General features: G+C 42.8%; 1 protein-coding gene across 1 annotated transcript in view; it reads left to right on the top strand.

Moving 5' to 3' along the window:
- The window catches only part of SPIN1 (spindlin 1), a 47855-nt gene that overhangs the window by 5791 nt on the left and 17995 nt on the right, over nt 1-24069 (top strand). Inside the window, 2 exon segments of the mRNA XM_080914188.1 lie at nt 16179-16384; nt 21001-21049. Coding sequence (XP_080770314.1) covers nt 16333-16384; nt 21001-21049 — 101 coding nt within the window. The 5' untranslated portion in view covers nt 16179-16332.

Here is a 24069-nt window from a genome sequence, read left to right as displayed (position 1 = left end):
CTGAGCCAGGATAACCCTTTCTCCCTCGAGTTGCTTTTGTCAGGGTATTTTATCACAGCAGCAGAAAGGAAGCTGTGATGCCATGCACTGGTTTTCTCTTGTGTGTTGAGGGGCAGGAGGGGTAGCTTTCCTCTGGATTCTTGTAGATTCATGCGGGTTTTTTTTCCCCCCTTTTTATTCATACAGGCACTCCTTTTCTTCAGCTTGTCCCAGTTTGAGAGCACAGTGGGCCTTTTCTTGACAGGCTGTATTAGACAGGATTTTTTGCTTCCTACTTGAGATGTCTGGGGTTCAAGTTTTACTTTTCTGCCAAATGTTTATGTTGTTTTAGCTCCTGTAGTTGGGAGTGGAGTTTAGGACCTGTCAGCTCTGTTGTATCCTTGTTACTACAACTGTCCCACTTCTGTTGAATTTACTTGGGACAGACATACATTTTGATGCTGTGTGGAATCAAGGTAAGTACGGTTTCACATTGAGTTAATCTTTTTTCTTTGATGTTGAAATGTGTAGACATAGCAACATCAATGCAATTGCATTTCCCCTTATTGCATTCTTAGCCATTTGAAAATAACATTAGTCAGGAGAGCAGCTGTAGGTTCTGTTGGACTGACAGTTCTTTATGTCCTTAGAAACTAAGTACATCCGTTGTATTGTTGATATTCTAAAAAGATTAGCAGACTTGGTAAGATGGCTCAGTAGTGTAAACACACTTATTTAGGAATACTTGACCACCTGAGTTCCGTTCTTATGTCTCATAGTAGAAGGAAAAAAATCAACCTCCACAAGTCCAGTGTCATTAGAACACAAACACACAAACATAAATAAACGCTCCCTTCAAAAATTTTCATTTGTGGTATGAGTTTGGTTTATTTGCATTAAATCCTTTCTTAGTCTTTACTGGTTAATATGTTTTTAATGTTTGGCTCCTCAAGTTCTATGATAGCAGATCCAGCCACTGCTTTTTTTTTTTCTTTCCTGCCGTGTCACATATTCCTGTGAACACTAATGTTCAGGAATCAGAATAGTTTTCAAGTCATGGTGCCATCTCTGTTGGCCTGTTGTCTGACCTGACTGTCCCAATAATATTTCTGTTCTTTGGTGTTTGTTTGTGTTTTGAAAGTAGAAACACATTTTAATTTCCTTCCTTTATGCTATGGGTTGCTTGATGTCAACGCTTTTGGGGGCCCATGGTGAAGTCTTTGTACTGCTTCATGGAGCCATGGATTGTTACCAGGTGGAAATGCAGTTTTTGCTTGCCTTTCATCTGGGTTCAGTGCCTCTTCACTGTGACTAACGTTTGCAGTTTGAGATTCAACAGCAAAATTAGCACGAGTCTAATTTTTTTTAAGTGATTTTTAATTTCAAAGAAATGTGCTGTGCTATAGTGTGTTGAATGTCATGTCTGTGGTTCCTAGTTGAAGTCAGAAGAGGGCATCACATTCCCTGAAGCCACCAGCAGTGGTGAGCTACCCTGTGGAGGTGCTGAGAACAGAATTTGGGCCCTCTGTAAGAGCAGCGCTGGCTCTTAGGTACTGAGCCATCTCTATCCTGGGCTCACTCTTACCTTGGAGCCTGAGAACTTTGGCATACCGTTTTTCTTTTTTTTGCTTTTTTGTTTTTCCCTTTAAGTCTAGAATTTCCACCTCCTTTTACTAAAGGAGTATGCTATGACTTTATTTGGCATATCCAAACTGACAGTATTGCTGTATTTGTACTCATATTAGTAAAATAAGATTTGAAAGTGAGCCTGCAGGTTTTTCAGTAGCGTGTATCTGAGATCCCTTGTGCCTATCAAGTGATTCATGTGTAGGTAGTTTAGTGTACTTCACAGGTTTGTGGGCAGAGGGTAATTATTCTGGGCAGCAAAGGGCAGGATTTCATATGCTACTCAGTGGTGTGGCGTTTTTGATGCATTTTCAGCCTCAGCTTGCACTGGAGATGTTTATGTGCCCGGTACACACTGAAGACCTGAACAGGTTTCTGCAGTTCTTGGCCTCATTGAAGTACATACTCCTAATCCTTCTCAAAATTAGTGAGTGTTATTTTGCTTGATAAGTTTGACTAGTTTTCTCATAAAGGTTGAGCTCTAATGAAACCAGAGATGGTTTTAGTTTTGCCCTTACTTTCCTAGTACTTAGTTCACCCTCTAGGTTTTGAGTACAAAGGAACTAAAAGTTCTTAGTCTGTACAGGTATTTCCTTATGGTGATTAAGTAAACAATCACAGCTTTTATTCTTTTATTCTCCGTGTTGGTGATTGACTCTGAGGGCCTCCAAGTCAATCACCAACCTGTTCCTACACTTGGTTCATGAGGTGGAGAAGATAGAGGGTGCCTGGGTCAGAAATCAGTGCAGTGTGCTCAGCTGTGGTGCAGCTTCTGCACACACCTGTTCCTGTGCACACACACCTGTTCCTGTACAACGCCGCCTCACAGCCAGTCTCAGCCAGAAAAACTAGGAGGGAAATTTGGGAGTGCAGTTGAGTAAAGATCAAGTTAAAACACTACAAATCATAACGATGGGCTCAGGATTGAAAGACCCAACCCAGGAGTTGTTTCAGTGGCTGATGGTGATAGTGTAACTGGACTACTGAGTGGGTTACATGGCTTTTCCTGGGAGGTATTCATCCCAGCTAAGAACCCATGAGTTTACTTGCCTTACTTTACCAGAGCTTGAGTTACTTCTGCAGCTCCTCTACCAAGAAATTCAACCCTGTCAGCTATTTACCGTATTTTGGTTGTTGGAAGGGAAGGGTATCTCTTGAGTTCTGTGACCAACCCTCTAGGAGAAAATGTTACTGGCCCCATTTTGGATCTCCTGAGGGATTCTGGTGGGCCCTCTGATTCAAGACTTTACTAGTGAAGTCTAGCCCTGAAGAAGCAGCTATACTAGAGTGGATTGGGGTATTGATTTGACAGCACTGGAAACCTAAAAGTCAGATCCAGTGTTGTGTGGTCAAAATCAACTGAGTCAGGGACCTTGGGAGCTGTAGTGCCAGTGTGAGTGGCCTTTCTGGTCCAACCCACAGGGACTACCTCTGTTCCCTCTGGGCGTCTTTCTCACAACTTGCCCCACCAGTCAGTCTTCTAGACATGTAATGAAGTGACATACCAGAAAATTGTACAGTCTTGCCGCTGTACAAGCAAAAGTCTGATAGATTGTGGGAATAGATTTCAAGTGTGGAACAATTATGGACAAAACATATACCCATGCAAGTTGCATAAATGTTTGTGTATTATACAAGGTGATTCACAGATACCCCGAGACCAAGTTTGTGTACATCTCAGGTGTAGAGCTAATACACTGATGATAGCATTTATATCTTTGACAGATTCTTGCTATGTAGCTCAGGCTGGTGTGTGGACCTTGCTGTGTAGTCCAGGTTAGCTTCAAATTAGCAGTCCTAGCTCAGCTTCCAAAATGCTAGAATTACAGGCCTCTGTTACATTTTGCATTCTCTGGTCTGTAAACAGTGTCAAGTGACTAGTATGGTTTCTGGTTATTTTGAGACTAAGGAAAAGTGTTTGTACCGCCTGATTTTGTGTCAAGTTGACACAAGCTGGAGTTATCACAGAGAAAGGAGCCTCCCATGAGGAAATACCTCCATGAGGTCCAGCTGTAAGGCATTTTCTCAACTTGTGATCAAGAGTGGAGGGCCCAGCCCATTGTGGGTGGTGCCTTCCCTGGGCTGGGAGACCTGGGTTCTATAAGAAAGCAGGCTGAGCAAGCCAGGGGAAGCAAGCCTGTTAATAACATCCCTCCATGGCCTCGGCATCAGCTCCTGCTTCCTGACCTGCTTGAGTTCCAGTCCTGACTTCCTTTGGTGATGAACAGTGATATGGAAGTGTAAGCTGAATAAACCCTTTCCTCCCCAACTTGCTTCTTGGTCATGATGTTTTGTGTAGGAATAGGAAACTCTGACTAGGACAAACTGGTACCAGCATAACGGGGTATTCTTGGACAACCTGTCCCATGTTTTAGGGAGTACTGTGGAAGGACTTTGGAACTTTAAGCTAGAAGAGCCATGTAGGATGTTCAGTAGGAGCTTGGAAGATAATGTTGAGAACAGTGCAGAAGATGAGCCCTGGCTTGTGAAATTTCAGAGGGAAGATTAACGACTCTTATCAGGGCTGTTGCTGTTTTGATTATGAAGATTCTGTGGTTTTGGTTAGCTGGGGCTGAAGAATCAGCTGTGATTAACAAGATACCAGAACTACTAAAGCAAAACCTTTGCATTACTAGGACTATTGATGCTGGTCAGCTGGAGCTAAGAAATTAGTGGTGATTAAGAGACCAGCATCATTGAGGTCAAGTCTTCTGGGAACTGTTTTCTGAGAGCACAAAGACTGTATTCCAGAGGTAGCCAAGGTTGTACCTGGTGCCGTAGCTGGACTTACTTATGTGTAAGAGTCACCCAGGTGGTACTGGTTTTGAAGACATGAAGGGGCCATGGAGAGAAGCTGAGGCTCTGCACTGTGAGAGGCCATGGAAGGCCATTGGTGAAAGTGCAGCCTCAGTTGCAATTAATGCCCCAGGACAGAAGGAGTCATGCAGAGGAGTTGAGGCTTGGCACCATGAAGAGAGCCCATGAGAGGCTATTGGTGAAGCCTAGTTGCAGCGGAAGACAGCAGTGTTTTGGAGATTCCAGTACCAAGAGATGACCACCAAGAACAGCAGCGGCAGTGGAGAACAGGCACCTGGAGCCTAGAAAACAAGGTGTGTGCTGCAAAGGGCAGAGCTGGAGAAGTGAACCAAGCTCTTGCAGGAGCCCAGAAGTTTGTGAGTGGATCCCAGACTTTGGATGATTAGAGTTTGATTTTCTTTTGCTTGTGATTGTGCCCTGATATTTTTCCCTCTTGAAGGAAGAAAGTATTTTAGTGAAGCCCATAGTTAAGAGACTTTGAATTGAAAAAAAAAATTTCAAGTTTTTAAAGAGATTAGTTATTTTAAAGGGATTAAATATTTAATATGTAAGATTTTGTAAGGACTGTGGAACTCTTAGGGTTATTTAAACAATCTTGGGGATGAATGAGACATCCTTGGGGTTGAGGCGTAGTAGTGATGTGTTTGTGTGTCAAGTTGACAAGGATTTAATTATAGTGGCTGGTTTTGTGTCAACTTGACACAAGCTGGAGTTACCACAGAGAAAGGAGCCTCAGTTGAGGAAATGCTTCCATGAGACCCAGCTGTAAACATTTTCTCAGTCAAGGGGGAAGGGCCCAGCCCATTGTGGGTGGTGCTAACCCTGGGCTGGTTAGCCTGGGTTCTATAAGAAAACAGGCTGAACAAGCCAGGGGAAGCAATCCAGTAAGCAACATCCCTCCATGGCCTCTGCATCAGCTCCTGCTTCCTGACCTGCTTGAGTTCCAGTCCTGACTTCCTTTGGTGATGAACAGCAATGTGGAAGTGTAAACTCAATAAACCCTTTCCTCCCCAACTTGCTTCTTGATCATGATGTTTGTGCAAAAATTGTAACCCTGACTAAGATAGCATTCAAATGGGGCCTGGGGAATTACCAGTAACAAGAGGAAGAGAGGCAAGGAGACATGAAAAATAGTGTTAAAAACACCATCTAACTTGCAAGAGTAAAACTTGGTAGTGGATAGTCAAGTCCCATGGCTCTTTGTGGGAAAGGCATTGTTGTGACATTGCAAGTAGATTTTGGGGGACTCATACAGGGAGGAACCCTTTTCTGTCTGAGGGGCTTGGGAATTTGAGCACACTTCCGGGGCAGAGTAGAAAAGGAGAGTAATGTAAAAGCACTGTGTTCCTGTGCTAAACCGTGACTGCCTGCATGCCTTTCAGTCCAGATGGCTCACTTATAGGAGAAAGGACCTTGCCTTATAGAGCAAGATCATTCCTTGTGTATGGCAATAAGGTACGAGACACACTGGAAGTCAGGTCAGACTCCCCTCCACAGTACCCCAGTGTGGCCATCCATGTTCTTCCTGAAAGGCACCTTGTTTTTCTTTAGTGGGAACTCTCGTTTTCTCTGTCTATAATATTGACTTAGTACTATTTCATTTTGGATTTATCTGGCTTTCTTCTGAAAAAATTTCACTGTAGCGATGATGAAATTAGTTACACCTGAAATATTTTGACCAGTTGCTGTATGCAAAAATCAGTCTACAAACTCTAGGTGAATGGAGATCTCTAGACTCTTTAATGTCTTTTAGTGTGTAGCTGACCAACTCTATTCCTACTGGGGAACTACAGTGAGAATCCATTTCGTCTTATTCCTTGGGTTTTGAAACATGGTTTGGTGTAGACCAGGCTGACCTTGAACCCCTGACCCTCCTACTTCTGCTTTTAGACTGTTGCCACCTTTATCATTTTTCAAACCAATTCTTGGGTTGAGTTTTTAGGTTCTTTATTCCCTTTTGATAACTGGCATGTCTTAGTTTTACTGCTGTGAGCAGACACCATAACCAAAGCAACTTGTATAGGGACAACATTTAATTGGGGCTGGTTTACAGGTTCAAAGGTTCAGTCCATTATCAAGGCAGGAGCATGGCAGCATCCAGGTAGACATGGTTCAGGAAGAGCTGAGAGTTTTACATCTTCATATGAAGTTGCTAGCAGAATACTGGCATCCTGGCACCTAGGATGAGGATCTTAAAGCCTACACTTACAGTGACACACCCACTCAACAGGGTCACACATATTAATAGTTCCACTTCCTGGGCTGAGCATACACAAACCATCACATTCTACTCCTTGGCCCCCAATAGGCTTGTTCAAACATCCAAGTCTATGGGGGCCATGCCTAAACATCCCATAATGCAAAATACATTTAGTCTCCCCATAGCAGTCTCAACAATGTTAAAAGTTCAAGGTCTCTTCTGAGATTCATTCAATCACTCAACTGCAATCCCCAAAGCAAGACAAGAAACCAGCAGAGCAAACTCCAAATTACATCTCCATGTATGATGTCAAAGTGGTCTTCTCAGATCTTTATTGACTGCAACAAACTAACTTCTTTCTCCTGGACTGGTTCCACTCCCTGTTAGCAGCTTCCCTCAGCAGATTACCCACAGCTTTGGCATCTTGAAAATCTTGGGGTCTTCAAGGCAACTTCAACATTACAGCTTCTTGTTTCAATGTCTGGATTGATCCACATAAGATCTGGGCTCCTCCAAGGGGCTGGCTTCACCTTTGCAGCTCTACCCTCTGTAGCAATCTAAGCCCAGGTCGACTCCACTCCACTGCGCTTTGGTACTGGCGTCTCCAGTACACTGGGGTCTTCTGCTGCAGGTAGGCTTCACCAATAGCCTCTTACAGGCTCTCTTCATGGGGTCAAGCCTCAACTCCTTTGCATGACCCCTTCAGTCCTGGGCCATCAGCTGCAACTGAGGCTGTGTCTTCACCTTCACAGTGCCAAGTCGCTGTTCTCCATGACCCCTTCATGCCTTCAAAACCAGTACCACCTGAGTGACTATTACACATTACCAAGTACAGCTGCAGCATGAAGTACAACCTTGGCTACCTCTGGAATACAGCCTCTTTGCGCTCCCAGAAAACACTTCCAGAAGATTTCAGCTCAGTGATGCTGGTCTTTCTCTCTTTTTTTTTTTTTTTTAAAGATTTATTTTGTGTGTGTGTATACACTGTAGCTGTTTTCAGACACATCAGAAGGGCATCCAATCTCATTACAGTTGGTTGTGAGCTACCATGTGGTTGCTGGGGTTTGAACTCACAGGAACTCAAGCAGTCAGTGCTCTTAACTATTGAGCCATCTCTCCAGCCTGATGCTGGTCTCTTCTAAATCACCACTAATTTCTTAACTTCAGCTAACCAGCATCAATTGTCCCAGTAATTCCTTCTGAGCCATGTGGCCAAAGCCACTGAGTTTCTGCTGCTTGCTGGGGCTAGAATATGCCCCCTTACTCTATAACATCATCACCAGCTTTCTGCTTTCCAACTCTTTCACTACCTAAACTTGACTGTCCTGGAACTTGCTCTGTAAACTGGCTTGGAACTCCAAGATCTGCACTCCTGTTTACTAGGATTAAAGGAGCGGTCCACCAAGCCTGGGTTTTTCTTCACCCAGAACTTACAGGACAGAAGTTCAATCTCATTATCATCAAGGTAGGAGCATGGCAACATCCAGGCAGGTATGGTTCAGGAGGAGCTGAGAGTTCCAGATCTTCAACTAAAGGCTGCTAGTGGAAGACTGACTTCCAGGCAGCTAGGATGAAGGTCTTGAAGCCCACACCCACAGTGACACACCCACTCTAACAGGCCATACCTACTCCAACAGCTTCTAATTGGGCCGGGCATATACAAACCATCACATGGTGGTACTTTATTATTAGAGAGTATGAATTAAAGGGTATGGAATCTTCATCTAAACTGGACCTCCCAGACACATCAGAAGGGCATCCAATCTCATTACAGTAGCTAGTAGATAGTTCCATTAGTTGTGAAGTGTCTGTTCTAGAAGTGTGACTCCCTATATCGAGTCATAGAACTGAACGTGGGGGTGTTGATAGCATCAAAAGGTTTCTGAGTGTGTGTGACCAAAAATATTCAGAGAGAAACATTGAATGAATCTGTGGCATTTGAAAATACTTGCCTGTGGCTGTCTGTTACAGCTTCACTGTGTGTGGCCTTGTACTGTACTTTTGCTCTTGGGGTTGAGCCGTCCCCCAGTGTCCATACACTGCCTTGGCTCAGATTAGAGCTGCTGTAGTCAATGTTTTTACTCTATACACACATTTCTGCTCTTCAGAAAACAAAAACATTATTTTCTATTGTTGTTTCTTAGCTTGTAAATATCAAATCAGTGTAGGTTTGGATTATATTGTATTAATGTTTGACTTTTAAAATTGCTGTTTGAATGGTTTTATTAAAAAAATCATTGAGCAAATTTTGACTTAGAATTAGGACACATTTGAACATTTCTGAAATGGCATGATTCTTTATACTGTTCTTTTCTCTGATGGTCATAGAATCAGAAATACCTGCCAACTGTGAAAACATGGTGACAGTCTTCATCTTGCAGTCTCAAACATTTCAGCTAAGGTTTAATTCTTTGTATAAAAATTAAGTACATTTTTATTTGTGTGAAAATTTGTTTTCCTTTTTAATAATAAAATTAGAGTCTACCAAATAATTGTTCTAAGGTAAATTCCTTATGACTCTTCAGCAAATGTGATTTGTGTATCTATCATATATTTTTATCCTCAGGGTTAAGTAAAATTTCTCTTGCAAAATTTAGGAAGCCTTGAAACATACCTCAGCCTCTCTGCTCCTTGCGTCATTGTGGTTTGATAATTCACTAAGTAGCCACAGAGAAAATACAGTCTTTTTGATTATAGCTTTGTATCAGAAAAGGATACAAAGGACCAGCCAGAGGATGTCCTCAGAGTGAGGTTGTGAGAGCATCCTCCTGTGGAGTCAGGTCAGGTGACAGCCATTAGCCAGCGTGTGGAGTGCTGTCAGTCAACAGAGCTCACATGAGCATGTGTGTTCACAGACCACTGATGGTTCATGTGTCATCCTGATTGGTTGAGTAATTGGCATCTCCTTTCTCTAGATGTCTGACTGCTGTCTGGGGCTCAGAGCTGCAGCCTCCAATCCCTTGGTTGGTTTTTCTGCATGGCCAGCCCCTTTCCCCATCATATTATTAGTGTTAATTAGCTGGGAGCTCACTTTGACTCTAAGACAATCTCAACCTTGGAAGTTTCAGGATACAGAGGAACTTTTTGAGTATCTACATAAAGGCTGCGAGCTTTGGTGTGCTGTTGATAATTCTGCTTCTCCAGGGTAACTGAGGACTTCACCCTGGGTTGCACTGTGGTCATTGGTGCTAGAGTGCCTGGTGCCGTTGGCACAGGGCTAGTCTTTGCTGGTGTAGCAGGTCAGTAGTTGCCACAGTTGGTGGGCTGTAGATGTTCTGAAGTCTACAATATGTGCAGAAAGGGTTGGTAAGATCTTTGGCTTCTCTTGAGAGTCAGGTGCAGTGTTGTGTCTTCCTGGGGATGAGGTGCTGTATTTCAGAAGGAAGGTTAAAAGAATGAATGTAGTAGTTTCTACCATCTGGATTTGTGGTCATTGTTAAAATTTGGTATCTAGACAGAGGGATGATTTTGCTTAAGTTGTTGGAGTGTTTGGGGTTTGAAAGAATTTTGATACTACTTAACAGTTTATAACAGCCAAGTTTTTCAGCAACTTGAAGTAATTGAGCCCCTTTATTCCCTTTTTTAATTTTTATTTTTTGGTGGTACTGTGGATGAAACCCAGGACTTGTCACATGAAAATGATCTATCATAGGGTACTCTCTCCCTTGATTCTTCATGTTAACTGTGATGTACAGAAGCTGTTATTTAGGCTTAGATAGTGTATGTTAGAACAGTTTTACTTGGGATTTTCTAGTAAGTGTTATTTTGCTTCCAAGATGGTTCTGAATTGCAGAATTACAGACTCCAAAGCCATTGCCCCATCGATCCCTTTTGTTCTTGACTTCTGTTCTTCAGAGTGGGCTCTCACCCAACCGGGTGCCTGAATTTGGTGACTTTGTCTCAAAGTAATTGTTCTTTTATGGTGGGAAGTTTTAGGAATGTTGGGAAAATGGAAATGAGCAGCAAATATCTGTATGTGGCTCCCTCCTGTTGGGCACTGTCACAGTGTACATTTGGAGGTCAGAGGAAAAGTTTGGAGTTGGTTCTCTTCTTCCATCCTTACGTTGGTTCTGGGGTCCAGGTCAGTTTGTCAGGCTTGTGAAACAAGTGCCTTTTCCCACTGAACCATTTTGCAGGTTTCATTTTTTAAAAAGGAAATACTGTATTAGGAATAATCAACTGGATATGGAGTTCACTTACTAGAGTGCATACATAGCATGCTTGAAGTCCGGCTTGCTTCCTTTCTCATTGCAAAACCAGATGTGGTACATGTGTCTTTAGCACTGGGAAGTGGAGGCAGGAGGATCAGAGAAGTTCAAATGCATCCTGGACTACCTGAGACCCTTTCTCAAAAAAAAAAAAAAAAAACAAAAAACAAAAAACCTTAACAGTAAGTCACATGTTTTAAATTGGCTACCACCACTGGATTTCTTTTTCGTCATGCTTGTAAGGCAAGTGCTTTTACACTGAGGCATCTCGCTGACCTCTTTACTGGATTTTTTTCCCTTCTCAAGTTTATTAGCCATATACTAATGTTACACACTGGTGCTTTATTATTATACTTTTATACCCGATTATGAGATTGATATATTCATCCCCGTTACCTCTTCTCTCTCCTGCTCTTTCTCATCCACTTTCTCAACCAGCCCCCTGTCGACTTTTAATTCCCTTCCTTCCTCTCCCTCTCTTCCTCTGTCTGTCTTTCTGTCTTTAATAACTTATTTAGTTTGCTTAGGGTTAGGTTACCTAAAGGAGTATGGATGAAGGGTCATTTACAGCGCAGCATAGGCAATTTACCAATAGCTACATTACTGAAGAACACCCCCTCTCCAGCATTAACTGCCTATAGATGCTCAGATTCATTAAGCCTACAGGCCTCATGAGCCCCTCCCCCTCATGGCATAACCTACTGACCCAGACTTGTGCAGATTTTAGGCAGACAGCTGCTAAAATTCAGGAGTGAAACAGCCGTGTTATGCATAGAAGTGTTCTGTAGCAGGCCTTCTTCCATCTTTCACCTTCTTCCCATTATCTCTACTGCAGCATTTCCTTGAGCTGCAGAGGGAGTGGTAAAGATGCCCTATTTAAATCTGGGTGTGGTGATGCATGCCTTCAGTCCCAGCACTCAGGAGGCAGAAGCAGGTAGGACCTCCAGGGCTATACAGAAATACTGTCTGGAAAAAAGAAAGAAAAGGTGTTCTTTTTAGGGTGTGTTCCCAGCACTTTGACAGTTATGGTCTCTGGGGTAACTAGTCTACTTCAAGAAGCAACTGACCAGAGCTGACACCATCACTATTAGGTCAATAGGTTATCACCAGGCCTTTGCAACTTCACAGTGACAGTAGGTGTTTCCCTATTAGTGTCTGTGTTGATTTTGTTTTTAAGGTAGGATCTGTATGCTTGACTGGCTTGGCACCCTGCACAGGGAAGAGTTGAAATTACTATCCGTGTGGTACAAGTGGATAGGTTCTCTCTTCATTAAGGTTTTGTTGGCTTTGTAGGTTTACTTTCCATCACCAAGGATCTCCAAAGTTGCCTTAGACTGCAGATGTCATGGCACAGACTTGTTCTTCTTTGTAAATGAGAACCACGCCTGAGAACGTGACTCTCACTTTTTGTCCGAGTGGATTCATATTTTAGCCAGATGCCCCTTTTCATTTAAATGTGTTTGGTAATGTATGCTCTTCCCACCATGCTAGAAAAAAACAAAGGTTATTTTTCTCTGTTAGAGAATGTGGGCTTTTTCTTCAAACCCACAAGTTCTCTGTGGACACTGACGGTTGGTTGGTTGTTGGTTTTATAGTTTTACTTAGTTCTGACATTATCTACATGGAGTGGTGGCATCAGATGCTGAAGACACATAAACACTGCATGCCAAGTTGTGAGTCTAGGTTGTAATCTTTGTTACTAACCCATAGGTAGTACCTTATTAAGTTTAACGATTTGTCAGAATAGCTTGGGCCTCAGGAAAGCATATTTGCTATCTTTTTGGCTTATTACAAAGGCCCCCGGGATACCTGCCTCTGTTCTCATCTACATGGAGACTTTCTGAAATGATAGTTGGGTTTTAGTTACCTCGGCAGGATTGGGTACACTGCTGGCCATTGATGGCTGTGTCTGCAGCCCCTCTTTCCTCTCTGGAGGTCTGGGTTACAGGATAAAAGTTCTAAACTTCTCATCCTGGCAGTCACCGTTGACATGTAGTGGCTTTGGTTACTAGTACTCCTGTGTCTATGTTATTCAGGAGAGGACCGGTGTTAAGATTTTGCCTTAGCAATTACCAGATTCCTTCTTACAAAATAGTGTTGGCTTTAGACTCAGGTTGGCCTGATACTTGAGATCTTCCTGCCTTGCCCTCTTGAGTGCTCAGATTACAGGTGGCACAAACCATTGTGCTTGATGTCTGAAAAGTTGAAATGCCCATTTCTTAACCTCCATGGTATAATATATGTGATTGACTTTGTTGTTGTTGTTGTTGTTGTTGTTGTTGTGTGTGTGTGTGTGTGTGTGTGTGTGTGTGTTTGCCCGTGTGCCCACCCTGCCCAGTCTCACTGTAGTTCAGGCTTGCCTTGGGGGATTTGTCCTGCCTCAGCACCTTTAGTGCTGAGTCACAGACATGCTCTACCATGCCTGCTTGTGTGTGTGTGTTTACATTAGAGCATTTATTTCAGCAAGTTCTATGACCTTGATCAGGTTGTTGTTGCTTTCAGGGTGATGCAGGCATGGTTTCTGCAGCATGTTGTGTAGGAAGGCATGGAAAAGCCCATGGGGAGCACATACCGCCAATGTTTGCCGTGCTGTGCTCACTCAGTACAGTGTGCTTTTACAAGTCACCTCAGCATCTTATAAATGGTCTTTGGGATCATTATTGAAGCATAATCTTGTTTGGAAATTAACCTCCTGAGAGATACATTACAGATCAGTAACCAGCCTGGAAAATTTGCCTCAGTTAACAAAGATGGACTTCAGAAGAGATAAAATCTCCCTCAACTCCGTTACTATGAAGTTTTGAGTGTTGGAATATTTTTCACTGTACCCTTGTACATGTTTTTGAGTCTCGAATCATTTGATACCAGCTTGTAGAGTCAGGAGTCAGCTGTGAGTACTTACCATGATTTCCTGACTTGTTCTCACTATAGCCAGTGTCCTGGTTGCATGTTTAGGGAGAGATTTAGTAGGTAACCGAAGAACCTTTCCATTGTCCCCCATTTCTTACCTGCTATATATATATATATATATATATATATATATATATATATATATATATATATATATATATATATGCGTGGTTGGCTTGCTTTCCTCTGTGTACTTTCTCCATAGCTGAGGAGCCATCAGGAGGTGTCAGATACCTACCTTGGAACTGGAGTTACAGATGGCTGTGAGCTCTGTGTGATGTGAGTGCTGTGAATTTAACCCAAGAAGAGCAGGTCATGCTCTTGATCACCTATCCATCTTTCTGCTCCTGTTCCTTTTTAGCACCTTGCCAGTAAGCTCCACTTGCTGACGTTCCTGTAGCTCTGGGGAGGGAGAGGAGACCAGTATAACATCTGCTGTCCTAGAAACTACTACATTTGTTTAATTTTTTCCTACTAAACTAACCGCATAATAAAGTAACTTAAAGATGATCAGTGTCTCTAGAAAACTTGAATGAATTAAATTAGTCAAAAGAGCAATTCTATTTTCAGAATGCTGCTCTTTCTTTATCTGACTTTTCAAGCACTCTGGCATCTTTTGAGACATGAACAGGGCTCAGCAGCTCCACTCAATGTCTTGGGGAGGAGACTGCATTTCTTGATGGTGTTAAACAGGAGTTGGGTTGAGCCTAGACTGTATTCACTGATTGTTACTCAGGAATATAGAAGGCATTGCATTGCCACTTCTAGGAAACACAACTCTTACCTCAAAGGGAATTTTAATTCTTGTGGCTGGCCTATGAAAAGAGATTCAGACTATTTTAAATGCCATGTCTCAATGTAGAAACAGTTTTATGGAATTTTTATGGTTCGGGAACAAAAAAGTCATAAGGCAAGACGTTTTCAATATATTGGTGAAAATATCAGGTAGGCAAGCTACAACAAAGATGGGTAATTGTTACAAGTTTCAGATACTGTGTGAAGACATTTTGTACGTTCCTGATAGTCATGAGGAAGCTAGGTCAGACACTTAGGTGAACAATGAATGGACTGTGATAGAACTAAAGCTAGGCCAAGATGGAACTGGGCATTTTGGTTCATTCCACAGTCATAAAGTTCTAATTAGTCAGCAGTAGGTGTGGCTTTTTCTAGGAACTTTATTGCACTTTACTTTGCTCCAAAAGTTTCCTCGTAGCTGGGGAGGCGACTGTAACCCAGACATACCGTGAGTATCTAATGCCAGCAGTCCTGTGGAAAGTCTTTCCTTGTTGTAGCTTCTTCAGTGTAGCCTCTCCTCTGCCATCTTTTCAACCCCAGGAGTTGGCTTTTAAAGTTGTAATACATCGTATCATGTTTATTATATTCTGCAGATGCTCTAGTGGTGAAATTCATGGAATTGGCTGAACGAACGAACGGCAGGGCAGTTGCCTCAGTTTTAGCTTAGCAAAGGGCCCTGGGTGGCTGTCTCAGGTGGTGGGAAGTCCTTTGAAGTGCAGTCAAGCTTGTGTGCTGGGTTGTGGTTAGCACTGCTGAATGCTGCTCAGATTACAAGAGAATTGAACAACATAAGAGCCGGCATGTTTTACCTTTGTGTTGAGTGCTTTATCTGTCAGCCCAGCGGAAGGGAGCAGGCCAGGGACAGGAAGGCTGGGGGAAACTGAACACAGGAGGAGCACGTGGGTTGCCATGGACTGCCCCCCCCCACCCCCTGTAATCTCAGCTAGAGACTGAATTAGAAAAGATGGTAAAACCATGGAGTGGTGGTGGCACACAGGATTCTGAAAATGTTATTTAGCAGTTGCAAGTAATATATAAGACTGACAACAGGAGCCACAGCACCAGGACCCTATAGCAATTGGAAAATGTCTGATTAGGACATGTATGTGTAAGGAAATGTTTTGATACCTGGAATCAAATTTACTGTAAATGATACTGCGTTTGTGAAACAATTTAGCATCTGCTTTGGTGTTCTCTTTGGAGTTCGCTTGGGTTTAGTGGATCGTTATGAGAGGTTGTAAACAGAGGGAAAAACAAAGTTACGTTGTCTTTTTCCCAAGCCTTGGTCCGCCAGATGCATCTTACCTCTCTGAGTGACTTGTACCATGATTACCTCTTTCAGAAAGAGGGTGTGGACCATTAAATTCTGATGTTCATCTACCCTGGTGCCTAGCAGCAGCAAGGAGCTTTATTTAGGCCATAACAGGTCAGGGCTCTCTGGTCTCTGCACAGCCTTTTTCCCCCACTGGGTCTGACCTGTCCCTGACAGATCTGACTTCCCCTTCTCACCGTCAGGCGTTGCCATTGCTTGGAGCATGTGGTTGCTCCAGGAATCATTGCCTTTAGTTGAGAATTATGCTTACATTTCATGTTACATTTAGAGACTCACTAGGCATTTTGCTGTCTTGATGCTCATTTTACAGAGTGCTTGGGATTCCATGTGTTTTTGCTGAATTTGTAAAGAAAACCCTGGATGGTGGATTAACAAGATCACTGACCTGTGGGCAGCCTCATAGCTGAGAACATTGGATTTTCACCCTAGTCCAGCAGCTCTGCTGCTCACATAGATACAGATGAATGAAGACCCCATTCGGGAAGACACCTGGCCAGCGGTCCAGAGCTGATGCAGGTAAGCCCTTGAGTGCTGTGTGTGCCTCTGTGTTGTGTGTTGTGTGCGTCAGTGTGCTGTATCTTTTAGAACAGGGGTTTCACATAGAACCTGGGCAGTGTGTGCCCTTCTCCATGGTTTATACCTTGCTGCGTGTGAAAGAAGAGCTTTGATTTCTTGAAAGGGAATCCTTATGCCAAATATTGTTCTCTATATAACCTAGTAAGTGCTAAATGGGAATCCAAGTAGCAGAATGTTTTGGAGTCAAGGCTTCCTTTTTATGAGAAGGGGAGGGGTAAGCCTGTTGGATTTAGTGAGAAGTAGGAGATAGGGTGGCTTTGGGTAGAAGGAGCACTCACAGCTTTTATGTGCTCATTTAAAGCAGCTTTTCTGCTTTGGATCTGAAGTGAAAGAGGCCTCATGAGCCTGTAATTCCAGTGTTCTGAAGTGAAGTCAGGAAGACCAGAAATTCTAGGACATCCTCCATTACATTGCAAGTTCCAGGCCAGCCTGGGCTACATGAAGTCTTGTCTCAGAAACAAAATAAAAACCAAGCCTGGACATCTACCCTGCAACAGATGTCTACTTAGATCTTTGTGGCAATTGACTAAAAGCAACAGGAATAAAAGGGTAGATTTTTGAGACAGTGTTTCTCTTCCTGGCTGTCCTAGAACTCACTCTGTAAACCAGGCTGGGCTTGAACTCTGCCTCTCCAGTGCTGGGATTGTTCAAGGCATGAGCCATCACCACCTGGTTTAAAAGTGGGGGTTTTTAAAACCCTTTTTCCCCCAAACAAAAAATGACCATATGGACTGTTTTATAAAATTGGCAAATGAGCCAGCTAGCCTGCCTTCCTTTTTCTTCCTTCTTTGTTTGGGAGGGTGAGGAGCACAGGATCTTGAACATGTTGATCCCCCTTCCTTGGGATTACAGGCATGTTGCACATGCTGTACAGCGGACAAATAATACTCCTGAGTACTTAATCGTGTATTTGAACATTGAAGAAAGTCTGTGATAGGTTTTAAGTGGGATTGTTAGTGTTTCAGAAATTGTTGCCTGGGCTAGCCTATGTGCTTGTTTCTTGCCCATAGGCACCACAGCATGCAGAGTACTTCCAATTTAAAGATAACACTATGGGGATCCTCACACCTACCATGTGCTGGCCTTGTACTTAGTGTAGTCCTCCTGCTCTCTGATTCTGGGATTGTAGGTGTGCCGCCATGCCTGACTTCTTTCTTTGTTTTAAATGGTTTCGTTTTGTCTTCTACTGGCCTGGCTTTGTGTGTCACTTAGCTCAGTCTCTGGTTCTGTGATTAGCTCAACCTCTTGGGAAACCTATACTTCAGGGTGTGAATGGCACGTGCCACCCTTGGGGCACAGAACAGCTTGATCAGCCTTTTTACAGATAAAACTAAAGTTTGGGCTCCCTGTGAGAGTGTGCCCTCAGTTCCACTGGCCCACTGGGCTGTACTAACTCAGCAGTACCAGTCAGAGATCTTCCTGCATGGCTTCCTGTCCAGGGTCTGACTACATAGGTGCCATCCTTTCCTCCAACTTAGGAACAGTTGCTTGTCCTCTGAATTTCCATTCTCTGATAATCACAGAAGCCTGGTTGGTTTTACTTGTAACAGGACAGATTAAGAGCAGGAACAACTTTAACTCTATACAAGTTGGGCTAGAAACTGGAGATTGTCTTGGTTATGGTTTAATTTCTCGGAGCTTTGGACTCCTAGTATGGCCTCTGTCATCAGTCCCTCGACTGCACTGTGGCTCTCAGGTAATCTCAGGAAGCCATGCTGCTTACCTCCAGCCCCTCACTGTGGGCAGCTGTACGTTCAGACCTAGGAGTGGATGGTTATTTTAGCATCGTGCTTATGTCTCTTAGTAAACTAGGTTGTTAGTAAGAAGTCAGCACTGGGACATGATCTGTCAAGCACCGAAGCACTTTGCTTTGAGGGACAGAGACAGTGGCCTGGCCTTTGAGGTGCCTGTTTCCAGAAGCCAGCATGCTATGTGCCCAGATTAGGATGGTGGGTGTGAGGGTGGGTTGTGAGGATTTAGAATACTATGGGATGGGAGAGGGGAAGGGCACACCTGGTACTCTGTAGTTCTAGCATGCTGTGAATGATTCCTTTCTCTGCACCTTGTCAAAGGTGTTTGAAGACACTTCAGGGATGGCCTACCTGTGGCTGCCAAGCACTAACTACCCTTTTCCCCTTATCCATTCTTTCCACAGTGGGTCCAGGTACCAACATGCCATCTTTGTCCCTGATTGAAAGCTGTAGTGGCTGCATACTACCTTTAGTATTGAAGTTGTATAGGTTCCACTTCATAGAAGGCCAAGGAGAAAGGAGCTTGCAAATAGTGAAGAAAGAAGCCTTCCTGTCTCAGCCCTCTTGCTTCCCAGAAAGCCATTTTTCTGCCCTTTGCTAAAGCCTTCTTCATGCTTGGCCATTTCATGTGCACACCTGATGAGTAAACGTGCTGCTTGTCTTGATAACTTCTTTTCACCATTTTCATTGTAACTGTGTCTTATACTGCGAGTTCAGGACCTGGTTTAGCTGCTCAGAGAACTGTTTCCATAATTAATTATGCCCAGTTTAATGCTGACAAAATATATTTTCTATGATTTTAGGGTATTTTAAGGATATTAGATTGGTGGTGTGAGTTAGCATATAGCTAGTATATCTGAGTGAGTGTTAACCTGGGGTCTGGAGGAAATGCATGTGACATGGTTTTCAAGTGTTTCTCAGGTATCTGACCCTTCTGGTTTTCTGCTCTTCTGTTCAGATCAGTTGCCATGGGAGAGTTTAAACTCAAAATACATGATGCAGATGTGTTGTCCCCCCCCCCCCTTTATTTTGTTTTGTTTTTTTGGGGGCTTTTTGTTTTTGTTTAGTTTTTGTTTTTTGGAATCTCAGGACTCTGTAATTAGGCTTATGTGTATTTAAGGTTATTGTAGGTTTTTGAACCATACCATTTCAAATGAATGTTTTGTGATCCATGGAGACCATTTGTCCCAAATTTAAATGTTTCAGCCTTTTTTTTTTTTTTTTGGGTGCAGCTGCACTGTATCCAGTGCTACTGTTGTGATTGGAAGATACTTTGGCTGTCAGTGGGTGGATTGAGGGTGGGATCGCTGTCTTTCGGTTTAAGTTCTGTTTGACAGCAAATCTTCATTTCCCTGTATCTGATGTATTTAGAAGTGCTTTTTGTTTGTTTTGCTCTTGTGAAGATGATACTATCAGTGGTGTTCAGAAGTTAGTTTAGGAGTCCTGTGCACAGGACCCTTCCTGCTTCTTCCTCATCCTGTGCTTATGAGTTTCAGCAGAGCTCTACTTGGGCCGCTGTTTTTCCTGCTCCTCTTTTTTTTAATGCATATTAGTTTCTAGATAGGACTCGTTTTATTCGCCTGTGTGTGTGTGTGTGTGTGTGTGTGTGTGTGTGTGTGTGTGTGTGTGTATGCTTGGGGAGTTTGTATTGCTGTGCTGTGGGTTGACCTTACTGATCTACATAGTCTACTTACTAATCACACCCAACAAGATTTTCAATGTAGGTGGCTTTTTACTGCTTTGACTTGTTTTCTTGTTTCTGGATTTTAGGAATTATTTGGGCGTGTTCTCTTTTAATGTCTTTGCATACAAAACATTTGTTTTGATTCTAACCTACTTGGATTATGAACCCCTTTTGAATGCTAGGATTACTGGCATGTGGCGCCAAGATATGTCTCCCACCCCTGTGTGAGTGTGTTTGTGTGTGTGTGTGTTGAAGGTGAGCAAAGGGTCTTGTGTATTCTAGCAAATGCTTTAGCAGTTAGACACCTAGGCTTGCCTTGTCAAAGTTTTAAGAAAGATAGTTGGATATTTTAAAGGTGTTTGTCAAGCAGGTGCTAAGGGTGGATTTGGTACTGTTTTCTGTAGCCTATAAAAGACTTCGAGAGGAGTCTTTTTTATTTTGTTTGTTTCTGATTACTCCACGAGTCTAAGAAGTGGCTAGAAAGAATTTAAACAGTGTTTTGGATTTGTGATTTCTCAGAATTTATTTATGTTCAGATTCCTGTTTGGCCAGAGTGTGGACCTCTGCTGGACCCCAGCCCACTTAGTTGAGGAGTTCTCTTCTGAGTATCTATTGCTCCTTGTATACAATCTACTGCTACATGCTAATGACAAACGGTCCTCCTTGGCTCCAGTGTGGCACTCTGCTGGGCAAGGTCATACCCACTTCAAATGCCATGGTCTGCAAAAGGCTTTCAGAAATAGATTCAGGGTCAGTGGTGGCTGCCTCGTTTGTTGGTCTGCTGTCAGCTTTTGTATGCCTTTGCTGCCTGGTATCTCAGACCAGATGATTCCTGTGTTTTCTAGATTATGAGCAGGAAGACGAGTTTTGTTCTGTGCCATTTATTGTTGTATGGTCAGGAGTGAGCATTAATTTTATACATGTAACTGGTTTTGTTTTTATGGCTAGTCTGGGAGTGAAGACTCAACTTGTCATTTTGTCTGTTCGAAGTATCTCCTTTTCAGAAGTCAATAAACATGTGGTTCTAACATGTTGGTGGTTAATGATCAGTTTCAAGCTTTATGAAGTAGGGTTTTGTTTTTAACACGCTATTTGCTGACTATCACTCGACTCTTTTGTAGGCCATGCTGGAGTATCTGCAAACATGATGAAGAAGAGGACATCTCACAAGTAAGCAATGCTTAAGCCTGTTTTTAGATAACTAGCACCCAAGACTACCTACCTCTTAATCCAGGGCTTTTTATCTTATCTCCACTTACAGCCTAATAACTGTTTGTGGTCACCCTCCCTATCCATTTTCTTTCTCTGGTCTGGATGGTGTGCTAGGTGTGCACTTCAGCTGTTAAAGTCTTTGAGTCATGGTCATCCTCTGTCTTAATGGGAACCAACTGCTTGGTGGGAAACAACAGTGGAGAACGCATGTGAAACCTAAACTTTCAAATCTTGATCTGCTGTAGAGCTGAACAGAGGTATCTGATGCTAGGGTTTACCTAGCCAGCTGCTATGTTCTGACTTCTGCTATAATTTATAATTTACTATTTTTATTTATATGTAGTATAATTTATATTAAAAATAATTTAAAATCCATTTAAAATAGAATTAAACACCCTTTCCCCCTCCCCCAAAACATTGTCTCACTATATAGTGTGAGGTGGCCTAAAACATAATTCTGACTCAACCTCCAACCTGCTGGGATCATATGTGTGCCTGCGTGTCCTAGTCCTGTAGTTGCTATGTATTCCTGCATTATGGCTGTTTCACGTAACAGGGACTTGAGAATTTAAGGAGTGTCAGTTACTGTTGAAGGCCCTTCTCTTTCTGCCACTGGAAGCAATCTGTACAGTTACTCCCAAGCAGTCACAGGGTTTGAGTCCCTTAGTTGCCTCAGTAGAGCTGAAGAGAATAGGTTTCTTGGTCATGGAGTGCCTTCAACAGTGGTTGATGATTTAACCAGACTTGTCTCACATTCAGATGAGTACATAGTGTAAATGTAATACTCACGTAAAGAAATGACATAGAAAACAAGAAATTGAGAGTTAGGTAAGTGTGCCTTTCCCTGAGTCGAAATATAAACCTTGCCTTACTGTTGTCCTGGTTTTGCTGTATTCAGTGTTGTGATCATTTATGTGGTGGCTCTACTTATTGGCATGGTATAAATGGTGAGCTGACTCGCCTCTCAAATGGCAGAAATATAAGCCACAAATATTATGCACTGGGTATAAGACATGTGAAATACCACCTCTGTAAGATCAAAGCAGTTCACTCAGATTAGATTTAGCCACCTAAAAGAAGTTAAGAATAATATAGTGTTTTAGCACCCTGTCCCTTTTTAAAACCTATTTTCAAAATATTATTATTGGTTAAAATTTCATTGACTTAAGAGGTTAGACATTTGTTTGATTCCGTATGTTGTACATGCATTTTGTACAAGGGATTTCTAGTTCTTTCCTAAGTAATGCTGAACTTTCATATCTCTTGACTCCTTCAGGCACAAGAAATAAACACCTACTTTTCAACACTGTCAGTATAATTGAGATATATGGTATATATGTATAACATTGTCAAAGAATAAATTAAAAACAAACACTTCTGGGTTCATAGAGTTCATGTGTGTTTTACATTTGGGGAATTCCATCTGTTCTTTCACAGGCTTGTGTAAGGCCAGAAGCCTTGAGGGCATTGCTGTGCCCCAGACAGGAAAAGAAAATAGTTCTCACTGGCATTTGAAGGTGGACAGAGGCTGAGGACAAACAAACGATCCTTTGTTGGAGGCTGGCTGTAAATGTCTGGAACGGAGTGAAAAGGACACTGCCCTGCAGATTGTTCCTGTTCTGGGGTGTTGGACCAGATCACTGAGTATTCAGCTTTTCAGCACCTTGGCTTATCTCATCACTCCATCCTTGACAGTGCTGCCTTGTTTCCTCCATTAGTGGGAAGGCTCAGGGAGACCTTAGAGTTAGATGCTGAGGGACATCAGCAGAGCTGCAATCAGAGCCCTCACAGTTGTCCCTAGGAAGTTCTAGGAGGATTCAAGGTTCAAGTACACCTCTGTGGAAATGGTGGAAATGTCGTGAATTTGTTTTAACTACAGTCCCTGTCGGGGTCTAATTGACTGGCTAGGCATGTGCTATAGCCAGCTTTTAGTTTTAAGTGGAGATGGTCTTGGGTATCTGCTGGGTTTGGGAGACCAGCATCAAGGCAAGCCTGTCGGCATTTTTTTTCTGTGAAGTTACTCAGGATGCTGTTGCCTTGAATGAGGGTTTACTTGAGAAAGCATCCAAGTGAACCCAGGTACAGTGGGTACTCTTGTTATTTTTAGATGCCATGGTAACTCTCCCTCCTCCATTTGAATGGGGGGGTAGATCTTCCTTTCAAGGTTCTGTCTTAAGAAAAGAAGGTTTCACTAATTTGCTTTGACTTTTTTTAAAGATACAAATTCCCACTATATATGTGCCTCTAGCTAGCCTGGAACTCATGTAGACCAGGCTGGCCTAACTCAAAAAGATCCTCCTGCTTCTGCCTCGAAAGTACTAGGATTAAAAGTGAACATCACCACGCCCAACCCACTAATTTGTTTTTGAGAGTAAACGCTGGAGATAGATGGTCTGTACAGTCTGCCTGGCAAGCATCAGATCCTAGTTCAGTACCCTTGTTAAAAGTCAGCTGCAGTATTGCACGTTTGTGGGCCCAGTGCTGGGACAGGCAGACCCTTGGAGCTCCCTGGCAGGTCACCTTACCCAGTCTGACTTCTGTGTTTAATAAGGGATTCTGTCTCAGAAAATAAGGTGGAGAGTGTGAGGTGTGAGCTTCCAACTTCTATACGTACGAGTATGCACATGCACTTACACAGGCAGATGGTCTACAGGAGTCTACTAAAGGAGTGAACTGTAAATAAAATGCAAGCACCAACCACTAGTGGACAGTGTCATTCACTACCCTCTCTGTTTGTGGGGTGATTTTATTTTCATAGTCCCTTGTCAAGTTGGAGTCCTGAACTCCTAATTAACTACAGATTCAAGAACTGATACGAGGCTTGACTCGTAATCAGTAATTGAGCTAGGTTGAGAAGTGAGTTAAATACCACAGCACGTGCATCAAGCTTTATGCTGAGTCACAAACACCCAGGCTATATAACACTCGTTGCAGGCATCCAAGTGAACCACAGTGTTACTGGGTGATGTTAAGTTTCA

Source organism: Micromys minutus (genome assembly GCF_963924665.1).
Source record: "Micromys minutus genome assembly, chromosome: 1".
In the NCBI taxonomy this organism is placed as follows: domain Eukaryota; kingdom Metazoa; phylum Chordata; class Mammalia; order Rodentia; family Muridae; genus Micromys; species Micromys minutus.
The sequence above is the reverse complement of the archived record's forward strand: the minus strand, read 5'-3'. Positions and strand labels throughout refer to the sequence as shown.